Source organism: Chlorocebus sabaeus, chromosome 1 (genome assembly GCF_047675955.1).
Source record: "Chlorocebus sabaeus isolate Y175 chromosome 1, mChlSab1.0.hap1, whole genome shotgun sequence".
Classification (NCBI taxonomy): domain Eukaryota; kingdom Metazoa; phylum Chordata; class Mammalia; order Primates; family Cercopithecidae; genus Chlorocebus; species Chlorocebus sabaeus.
Window position 1 is genome coordinate 125,553,175 of NC_132904.1, and position 11,344 is coordinate 125,564,518.

The 11,344-nt window shown below is 46.1% G+C and overlaps 1 protein-coding gene across 1 annotated transcript; it reads left to right on the forward strand.

Moving 5' to 3' along the window:
* The first annotated feature begins 763 nt into the window (after positions 1-763).
* On the forward strand, positions 764-8,445 carry TMEM45B (transmembrane protein 45B). Its single transcript, XM_008021502.3, has 5 exons — positions 764-1,110; positions 3,035-3,241; positions 4,131-4,315; positions 5,728-5,873; positions 6,961-8,445. The coding sequence occupies exons 1-5, from the start codon at positions 933-935 to the stop codon at positions 7,070-7,072; spliced, it is 828 nt and encodes a 275-aa protein (XP_008019693.1). The 5' UTR covers positions 764-932; the 3' UTR covers positions 7,073-8,445.
* Positions 8,446-11,344: the final 2,899 nt, after the last annotated feature.

Here is an 11,344-nt window from a genome sequence, read left to right on the forward strand (position 1 = left end):
CTCAAAAAAAAAGTCCCCTTCTCTTATTGCAACACCTGGATTTTGGAGGGGACACATTCAAACCATAGCAATCACCAACAACTGGCATTTTTCTCCCACCCTACATATTCTTTAGGTAACCACCCAGGCCAGTGAGGAAAATAATCAATCTACTTCTGAATAAATCCTAGCTATAGTCTCATGCTACTGTAAATGGGGTAAAAGCAAACCATGCCCGAAAATTTTTGGAATAAAGTGATGTTTATACCATTATGCTGATTTTTACAAAATGTGAATCATATTGACCATGTTCATTTGTACTAGACCACCACACCAAAACTTTTAAAAATTATTTTCCAATTAGGTGACAAATGATGATGTGCTTTCGTTTGCACATCTCTAATTTCCGGGAGATTTATAATTGTATTATTTTGTGAATCATCCGTTCATGTCTTCTGCCTATTCTCCTACGGTCTTTTTCTTATTAATTTGTAAAGACTCTAATGTAATAGCTGTTTACCATACAGCTGCTACAAACATGTTTCTGATTTGTTGTTTACCTTTTGATGTCCCTGATATTAAAAGATGCTTATATAGCTGAAGATTTTTCTTTTCTAGTTCCCCCCTTTATGTGTATGCCTTGGAAGGTTTCTCTACCTGAGATCAATAAATATTTACCTATCCTCCTCTTTCCCCACCCTCATCCTTTTATTTTGCCTACATGTTTAAAGCATTACAGACAGTGGAGTCCAGTTGGTCATGTAACTCACCTTACAGATGAGACTTCGGTGACGTAACATAAAGGCTTGTTTTATGAGAATGTGTTGATCCTTCTTAACGTGGCTTATGATTTGCAATCTCAGGCACGTATTGTATTTCCTGCCAAAATATACATTTGTTTGCCTTCTTCATTAGCCACCTAACAGCCTTCTCCTAATTTTTTAGGTGTCCTGATGGCAAATTTCCAGGGCCACGCGCTCCCAGGGAGTTTCTTCCTGATCATTGGACTGTGTTGGTCAGTGAAGTACCCACTGAAGTACTTCAGCCACACACGGAAGAACAGCCCACTGCATTACTATCGGCGTCTTGAGATCATCGAAGCCGCAGTCAGGACTTTGTTTTCTGTCATTGGTAAGAGGTCATTTGGTCCAGGGAATCTCCTCCTCCTACCCAGAACCTTTAATTCATGTTTTGAGCCCTGTGAAATAGATGTTTCCACTGGTGGAGATAACAGGGCAACAATTTCCAGATGGCCACTAGACTATTTTATTATAACATCCATTGCGTACAGAGCTTTATAATACTAACGGTTAACGGCTCTCACATCATGGGACACTGTGAAAAACTATCAAATCAACAAGGACACAGGTATGGAAAGTTGTAGGAGCTAAACACCCACTGTACGAAAAAGATCTGACACAGATACAAAGAGAAAAAAACCAAATAGATTAGGCTCATGTACCTGAGCTGTGACAAAGTAGAAAAATCACCTTTTTCCTCAATTGTCTCTCCCTCCTTACAGTAGTTGACACCCAACCCATTGGCTCTTCCTCATCCTCAAGTCTCAAGCGCGTAGAGTGAGTTTATGCAGATTAATAAACTAGCCAGTGGGAGAGAGAAAGCAGCAGAGGGCTGTTGGAGAGGGAATTTCCTTCACTCTGCCCCATTCCAACAAGATCCACCCACTCCCAGTTTCCTTTGCATCCACTCGGCTCCACTGGGGCCCTCCAAGAACAAGCAGTGATGATAGTAATAAGTGTTCTTCCTCAGGACCAGCCCCACCTGGGGGGAATGAGGGGTCTTAATCTGCAACTGACAATCACCACTTGTCATCAAAGGCCTGTGGTTTCTTGGAGAGAGCGAAGCAACATCACTGGCTTCACTTGGAGGAAGCAAAGCTTTACGGAGCTTTGTTGGCGTCATCCTGCCGAACTTCCCCACTCACCATTCACGCATCAGAGAGGGTTCCAGTGAGAAGTGACAGGGACCTGCGGCTTAAAGGGTCAGGACAGCGTCAGCCTTGCCTAAATAAAGCTAGGACAATTACAGCATTTGGTCCCTTGACTGGGTGAAAATGGTACTCATTCCACAGCTCTCCAGCACTCCTACCACATGCCAGGAAGTCACTGTTCCAGGCACAGGAGATACACTGGGGAACCACAGTCTCTGCTGTCACAGGGCTTCCATTCTAGTGTCACTGGGACCTTTCCTGGGTCATTTCCACAACTCCTCGACTCTTTGTGTGGGAATTCAAAAAGACTCTGGCTTGAGAAACAAATATCTGGGGAACAGAGTCCAAAATGTCATCATGGAGGATTTCTTCTAGGCTTCCCCAAGAACATTTTGGGTACCAGGCATAAAAACAAATCTTTTGCCTTGCAAATTAGGTATAAAAGGAGAAGGGATAAGAACGAAGAGCTATCCTGTGGCGCAGTTTCGTCGTTTTCTGGCCCACATCATGGGGCCTCTGCCTTGTTTCCCCAGTGTTTTAAAACACAGAGCTGGGAGGGGCACAGGGCTTGCAGAGCTGGCTCTGTGCCCAGGAAGGACACGCACTCAAAGTCAGCCCTGCAAACACGCACCTGGGAGCCGCTTGCCTCCCTTGGCACGTACAGGTATCTTCATTACCAGTGTGTCTCTGCTCAGATTCTGCTTTCAACCTGTTTCTGTCTGGGATTTCTTTCACTGCTCACTTGGCAGGGAAGCCCAGGGATTATTCCATCAGCCACACTCCGACTTCAGTGATGATGTCTTGCTCATCTCCACTCCTGGACAAACCTCCTGCGGATCTGGTTGCGTTTGTTGATTCTTCTACCCTCAACCCCAAACCCCTAAAAGGAACAACAATGGCAAGATGTCTACACAGGTTATTCAGCACACAGCCTATTTTATACTGCAGCAGCTGCACCTGAGGCAGCAAAGTAGGTCTGCTGACCCGCAGGCCACCCTCACCTCACCTCATCTCCACTTCCTTCATGCCTTCGGGTTGTTTCTTGCTGCTATTTGTCTTGGAGTTATTCTGTCCTCTCAAACATCCATTCTTATTTCCCTGCAGGGATCCTGGCAGAGCAGTTCGTTCCGGATGGGCCCCACCTGCACCTCTACCATGAGAACCACTGGATAAAGTTAATGAATTGGCAGCACAGCACCATGTACCTATTCTTTGCAGTCTCAGGAATTGCTGACATGCTCACCTATCTGGTCAGCCACGTTCCCTTGGGTGTGGACAGACTGGTTATGGCTGTGGCAGTATTCATGGAAGGTAATTCTGTGGAACAGATGGAGAGGAAGGATAGCCTGACAAGCCATGTTTATGAAGGATCAGAGTACGAAAGACCAGAAATGTTGCAAATATAATAACCTTCCCCAGAAAATCCACATCTCTGGGCTGCCAAAACCTGAATAGGACCTAGTGCTCTGCTCTGGATGGGCCAGGCGGCATATTCCCAAAAGCAGCCCGTGAAGGCTTTGAGGCTTGCGGCAGCTCCCAGGGCCCCTGGTTAACACTGCAGGAGTCCTCCTTGCCATCCCACTGCTGCCAGCAGTCCCTGCTCACGCACGTGCATACTCCTCAGTGTGGATGGATGTGTGCACATACACATGCGTGCACACACAATGCCCCAGCTGGTTGAATGCCACCATGCAGGGGATACATCCCTTTGGTTAAGCGAAACCACACTGTACCCTTCACCCAGGGAGGTACCGTCTTGCCTCCATCATGTGTCTCAGGAGACCCACCCCGCTGCTAGGGGCGTGCTCCCAGTATCACTCACACTGACTGGGGTATGAAAATACATTTTGTCATCTAACAACCTCACTTCTGCACCTCGGCAAGTTGAAAAAGGTTGAGGGCAAAACTGAATTTCAAGTATACACATAGTCTGTTACAAGTCAGCAACATTCTTCAGCCGACCCATCCTATACTGACCCACCATGGGTTCCAGAGAGATTTTAAGATACAATCCCCGGCTGCTTTATACTCCTAACATAACTCACGAAATACACTTACTCGCATCGGTTTGCTGCCTGTAATGTTATGTAAACTAACTTCCTAAATGCTAAAGAGTCTAGCTGAGACAGGTGTAGGAGGAAACATCGGTGATGGTGAAGGTCAAGCGTGGCACTGACAGCTGCCATCTGGTTTGTGGCAGGTTTCCTCTTCTACTACCACGTCCACAACCGGCCTCCGCTGGACCAACACATCCACTCGCTCCTGCTGTATGCTCTGTTCGTGGGGTGTGTTAGCATCTCCCTAGAGGTGATCTTGCGGGACCACATCGTGCTGGAACTTTTCCGAACCAGTCTCCTCATTCTTCAGGGAACCTGGTTCTGGCAGGTGATTTTCCACACCCAGGCCCCTCGCTGGTATGGATGGAGCAGCCCCACTGAGTGTATCCCTGATTATATGGGGTTTGAAAATGCAGCACTAACACGCCATGCAAAGGGGTTTACATGACCCTTTTGCCCCCATGCCTACCCTTTGACTTCTAGTTTTATCCATTAACATCCAGAGGACGCGTTAGCAATCCAAAATTTAGAGCGTGCACAGTGAGGTTCAGCTGCCCTCCCCAGAGGATGGGCTGATGCCTTTCACAGGCTCTGCCTGCTAAACTGTCCACTGGAAATGTGGGCCCTGAAGTTCTGTTTTGTTTCTTTTGAGAGAGAATCGCCCTGTCACCCAGGCTAGAGTGCAATAGCGCAATCTTGGCTCACTGCAACTTCCATCTCCCAGGTTCAAGCAATTTTCATGCCTCACCCTGCCGAGTAGCTCAGGTTACAGGTGCCTGCCACCACATCTGGCTCATTTTTTTTGTATTTTTAGTAGAGACAGGGTTTCACCAGGTTGGCCAGGTTGGTTTCGAACTCCTGACCTCGTGATCCGCCTGCCTTGGCCTCCCACAGAGCTGGGATTATAGGCATGAGCCACTGCACCTGGCTCTGTTGTGTTTTTAAGTAAGCCTTAAAATTAACCTGAAGTCATTTTTTTTTTGTTTTTTTTTTGTTTTTTTTTTTTTTGAGATGGAGTCTTGCTCTGTCACCCAGGCTGGAGTGCAGTGGCATCTTGGCTCACTGCAAGCTCCACCTCCCAGGTTCAGGCCATTCTCCTGCCTCAGCCTCCCAAGTAGCTGGCACTACAGGCGCCCGCCACCACGCCCGGCTATTTTTTGTATTTTTAGTAGAGACGAGGTTTCATCGTGTTAGCCAGGATGGTCTCAATCTCCTGACCTCATGATCTGCCCACCTCAGCCTCCCAAAGTGCTGGGATTACAGGCATGGGTCACCGCATCCGGCCTTTTTATTTTTTGAGACGGAGTCTTGCACTGTGGCCCAGGCTGGTGTGCAGTGTCATGATCTCGGCTCACTGCAACCTCCACCTCCCAGGCTCAAGCAGTTCTCCTGCCTCAGCCTCCCAATTAGCTAGGATTACAGGTGCCCACCACCACACCCAGCTCATTTTTTGTATTTTTAGTAGAGACAGGGTTTCACTATGTTGGCCAGGCTGGTCTCGAAACTCCTAACCTCGTGATCCGCCTGCCTCAGCCTCCCAAAGTGCTGGTATTACAGGCATAAGCCACCGCACCTGGCTAGAGCCATTTTTCTATGTGAAAAGGTCTTTCTATGCTAATGAAGTGTGGGAACTACGAGGTGGTGGTAACATATGGGCCACTTCGGTGGCCACAGGAGGATGGCTAGGTTGCTTCTCACGACAACCAACCATAAGACCAACTTCTCTATGTAATCCCCTAGATTGGGTTTGTGCTGTTCCCACCTTTTGGAACACCCGAATGGGACCAGAAGGATGAGGCCAACCTCATGTTCATCACCATGTGCTTCTGCTGGCACTACCTGGCTGCCCTCAGCATCGTGGCCATCAACTATTCTCTTGTTTACTGGTATGTCTGAGACTTTAGTGAAGCTTTTCCTCCTAGCTCTAAGCAGGACTGATGTGATTAACTCGCACCATCTGATGAGTGCCGACTACACGTCAAATTCTGTGCAAGGTACTCTCATGCAGGGAAGGTGTCACTACCCTTATTTGCAAACAAGGGGAATGAAGCTTTTCAAAATTAAATGACCTGTCTGGGTCATAGTAACCTGAGGGACCCAGGTTTCAAATGCAGGTCTCACAGATTTTAAGCCTGTGGTGTGGTGGGGAAAACTGAAATGGGAATCAGTACTGGATGGTAGTCCCCGCCGTAACGGGTTCATTCTGGACCCATCATCTTACTTCCAGACCTGCCCTCCCTGCTTCCCAGAGATGATGTGACAATCAAAAAATAAACCAGAGCAGAATGTTAAGACAAACTGCACTCCACCCCTCACTGAAGTACTCATTAGAGGTAGATAGATAACAGCTATGGTCTCCTATGCACTTGCTGTGCCCCAGGCCCAGTGGAAAGCAGCTACACTCTTATTATCCCATTTAATCTTCATTGCTCTATGAAGTATGCGCTGTTAAGGCTTCAAAAAGCTGAGTAACTTGACCAAGGTCACCCCACTAATAAATGGCAGAGCCTCTCAGTGCAAGGGTGACTTTTAGCAAAGGGTATTACCAGTTCTATTTGCTGTTTGGCTGCCTCTACCTTTCTTTCTAGGTCATTTCTCTAGATCCCAAGTAGAATATTAGGTTGGTGCAAAAGTAACTGTGATTTTTGCCATTATTTCATCCAGAAAGAGTTCCATATGGACCAAAGAGAAGGGAGCTCAAGTCAGTTTCTTCTAGTTCTGCTGCCCAGCCACTGAAACAGTAAACCAAGATAGGCAGGAGACCTTGGCCTTAATTCTGACATTCAGTAGTTTCCACCAATGCCCCTTTATCTACTGGTATTTCCTAAGAAGTCTAGTCTATAGACATGTAATCACAGTATTTGATAGAAATATAAAGAAAATAGTTTAAGAACCAGTAGATGCCTTCACATCCTTGGGTAATGGATTAAGGGAATCTCTGGCTAATTGGCTCTTATTGTTTCTCTATTAAAGCCTTTTGACTCGGATGAAGAGACACGGAAGGGGAGAAATCATTGGAATTCAGAAACTGAATTCAGGTGACACTTACCAGACCGCCCTTTTGAGTGGCTCGGATGAGGAATGAGCCGAGATGTGGAGGGCGTAGATGTCCCACCGAACAGCTGGAATGAATGGAGTTCATCCCCCCACCTGAATGCCTGCCGTGGTCTGATCTTAAGGGTCTATGTATTTGCACCTCCTCATTCAACACAAGGCTGGAGGTTCTAGAACAGGAAATCAGGCCTACAGCATCCTGTGTACCTTGCAGTTGGGATTTTTAACATAATTTAAAGTCTGTGTTGGTATAGTACCCCTCATAAGGAAAAATTAGGTAAGGCCTCCAAGCAGCAGGCCTTTGTGCCTCAGTGTAAAGAGAAATCAAGAGATGCTAAAAGCTTTACAATGGAAATGGCCTCGTGGATGAATCCAGGGTATGAGTCCAGCAGGAGAACTTGCTGCTTTTGGTAACTTATCCCTTTTTCTCTTAAGAAAGCAGGTACTTTTTTATTAGAAACATGTTAGAATGTGTAAGCAAATGACAGTGCCTTTAGAGTTGTAACTCTAACTTACATATTTTTTAAAAGTAAAATAATTCACAAGCTTTGGTATTTTAAACTACTGTTAAACATATCATAACTAATCATACCAGGGTACTAAACCACTGTTTATAAGTGACAAAATTAGGCCAAAGGTGATTTTTTTTTTTAAATCAGGAAGCTGGTTACTGGCTCTACTGAAAGTTGGGGCCCTGACGTTCTGACTCCTCAAAGTCACCCTAATAGAAGATCTGATAGGAAAGCTGTATAATGAGGTAGAGAGAAAAATATCAGGTGTGGAAGGCTTTCAATTTTAATATAGCTGAAAGCAAAGGATAACGAATTCAGAATTAGTAATGTAAAGTATTGAAACCCTCATCTTGCTTCTGGATCTGTTCTTTTTAAAAAAATTCCTTCACTGCACCTGTAATCCCAGCACTTTGGGAGGCCGAGGCAGGCGGATCACAGGGTCAGGCGATCAAGACCATCCTGGCTAACATGGTGAAACCCTGTCTCTACCGAAAATACAAAAAATTAGCCGGGCATGGTGGCAGGTGCCTGTAGTCCCAGCTACTCAGGAGGCTGAGGCAAGAGAATGGCGTGAACCTGGGAGGGGAGCTTGCAGTGATCCGAGATCATGCCACTGCACTCCAGCCCAGGTGACAGAGCAAGACTGTCTCAAAAAAAAAAACAAAAAAAACTTCCTTCAACAAGTATTTATTAAATATCTACTTTGCAACAGCACTGAAATGGCTGTAAGGACTCCTGAGACAGGTGTCCAGCAAGGAGTTTATAGTCAAACAGGAGAGACATGCCAGTAGTTACACCCAGTGTGATGGGTGCTATGAGAGACAAGTACAAGCCACGATGAGAAAAAGGAAAGGAGGGGAAATACAGAACTTGCCCTGTAGAAAAAACCCATCCCAGGCTGAGAGAGTAGCACATTAAAAAATGAAAGCATAAAAAATATGGAGAACTTAAAAAGATTAAGTTCTACAAAATGATAAAAGTGGGTTAGGACCAAGTTGATGGGCCTTAGAGACCAAATAATACTTTCCATGTGCATAGTATTTTTCAGATTCTGAGATGCGCCCGATCTCATTTGGTTCTCACAACTGCTTGTAATGTGTAAGAGCATGAGGTCTTTCAGAAAAGCTGGCAATCCTAGCTGGGCACAGTGGCTCGTAATCCAGCACTTTGGGAGGCCGAGGCGGGTGGATCACGAGGTCAAGAGATTGAGACCATCCTGGCCAACATGGTGAAACCCTGTCTCTACTAAAATACAAAAATTAGTTGGGTATGGTGGCGGGTGCCTGTAGTCCCAGCTACTTGGGAGGCTGAGGCAGGAGAATCACTTGAACCCGGGAGGCAGAGGTTGCAGGGAGCCGAGATTGCGCCACTCCACTCCAGTCTGGCGACAGAGCACTCCATCTCAAAAAAAAAAAAGGAAAGAAAAGTTGGCTGGCCTAAGACCACACAGATGCCAGGTGGCAAAGCCAGTCTTCAGTATGACTCCAAACCAGGCCTCTCTCTCACCATTCCACCCTGCTACGTCACACAAACCCAGGAGAGAGAATTTACATCCAGCACTGCATGCGCTTTGGAAGAAATGCTGTACTTCACTAAATGAAGGTAACCTCCCAGGATTAGCCAGCCTTTCAGAGCTGAAGTCACTGTTTAGGGATTCAAAATAAGCTACTAAAAGCACTAATTTAGTTATTAGAGAACCCCGGGTTCCACTTTCAGGAGCCACCTTGGTTGGCCAGTGGAGAAACACAAGCATTTTTCATTCAACAAGTCCTGAAGGACCTATTATTGGCAATCAACATAAAATGTCTTCTTTCCCTGGGGATTGGAGATGGGCAGAAGGACCTATTCAGTTTTACTTTCAAAGATCCACATGAGTTATTTTTAAGTGTACCATATTATAAGAAAATGTACTATTTTCTCAAGAGTGAGGGGCTGAGGTGTGAAGAACAGATATATTAAAATGTATTTAGATGCCCTTCACACAGCAAGGCTTGTGATGCCTTCATGGAAGTAATCAACCCTATCATAAACATTATTAGATGTGGTATTAAAGTATACACTGATGACAATACTATTCTCCACATGCTGTCTTAGATGTGTTTTCTGAAGAATTTTAACAATCTCTGTCAATCAGAGGCTCAATCGTTGCCACCAGAAGTCCTTCTGGAATCATTCCCTACAAAACACCCACCATGGCCGGATGCAGTGGCTCACGCCTGTAATCCCACTCAGCACTTTGGGAGGCTGGGGCAGGCAGATCACCTAAGGTGAGGAGTTGGTGACCAGCCTCGTCAACATGGTGAAACCCCATCTCTACCAAAAATACAAAAATTAGCAAGGCTTGGTGGCACATGCCTGTGATTGATCCCAACTACTCAGGAGGCTGAGGCAGGAGAATCGCTTGAGCCCAGAAGCCAGAGGTTGCAGTGAGCTGAGATTTCGCTGCTGCACTCCAGCCTGGGCTACAGAGTGAGACTCCATCTCAAAAACAAAAACAAAACACTCACCATAGCTGCACCATTCATCTATCAGAAACCTGAAGCCAGCATACGAAGAAAGTTAGTGTGGCACAAATCCTGGGCTGTCACCGTAAACAGCTCCAGTAGGGAGTTTCCATTCTACGCTATTGCTATTCCACCCACAGGCTGGATAGTGCGAAGGTACACGTCCTGACGAGTCAGCGTCCTGAAGCAACCTGAACTTTACACTCACTCCCTGTTCTCCAGAATGCACACGTCTGCATGTGCAAAAAACGACAAGCAGAGCCAGTTGACCTCAGCAAACAGGAATGTAGGCAGGGCTGTGGCTGAATGCCAGAGCTACTTTTATGAAATTCCTTGTTAATAAATTCAGAAGGGGTTTGTTTGTAGCTGGCAGTAAATACCTAAGACAGGATCTCTGGAATTTCTACCCTTTTTTTTTTTTTCTTGTTTAAAAACTGCCACATGGCTTTCCAGGTGAAATGTGATTCTTGAAAATAACAAAGATACGCAAATATCAAAGGATTATCAAACGCAGACACACTCGCCTTTCTCAAGTGGAAAGACCCATTTCCCCGCACTACATCCTACCTCTCCCCACTGCCAACCTCGTCCCGTGCCAGTCTACTTGCTCATCACAAGCTCAACCTGGGAGGCCCATTCACCTCTGCTCTCTGCAATGCAGGCTTCCGACCTCCTAAGACTGGATCGCCCCCAGGCTCGCCAGGATACATCACAGCCCTCCTGCCCGGAGGAAGGCAACAGAAAGAGACTGGACTTAGAATCAGAAGCTTCTCTTTAACTTCAACTCAGACTCATGTCTTCCAACGGTTAAAAGAGGAATGATGACACTGGTTTTACAGAATTGCTCTAAACGAAATGTCTGTGAAAGAGCTGTGGAGCCAGCCAGCCTCCCAGATCCTCCTCCGCTTCTTGGCAACCGCCTAACCACCCAACAGCTAAGCCAGCCTCCTTCCATCCCACATCCTCCAGCTCCACCTCTTCACCCAGAACCCACAAAAGAGCTTCAATACACTCCAAAAATTAAAGATACGTTTTTAATAATTTGGGCACTTTCAAGAGTCAGGGAAGCCCTATCACCTCAGAAAGCCTTCACCACTCACTGCTGCCCCAAAACAAGAGACACATATATTGTTGACAACCAGTGCTTGCATTAATTACATTTTAAAGTATCGTCCTGAGCTCTCCCTGTAGCTGACAGAGGCTGAGAAGCATGAAATAGCCAGGATTAAATGACCTGCAAATCTAGACTGGCTTCTTTTGGGGCTGGTACTGCCAGCCAGGCGGATC

Excerpts from the sequence above, each read along its gene's own strand:
- TMEM45B (XM_008021502.3), top strand. The coding sequence starts at position 933 with ATGGCAAATTTCCAGGGCCACGCGCTCCCAGGGAGTTTCTTCCTGATC. Across the intron at positions 1,111-3,034 it reads GACTTTGTTTTCTGTCATTG|GGATCCTGGCAGAGCAGTTC; the intron begins GTAAGAGGTCAT and ends ATTTCCCTGCAG. Across the intron at positions 5,874-6,960 it reads AACTATTCTCTTGTTTACTG|CCTTTTGACTCGGATGAAGA; the intron begins GTATGTCTGAGA and ends TCTCTATTAAAG.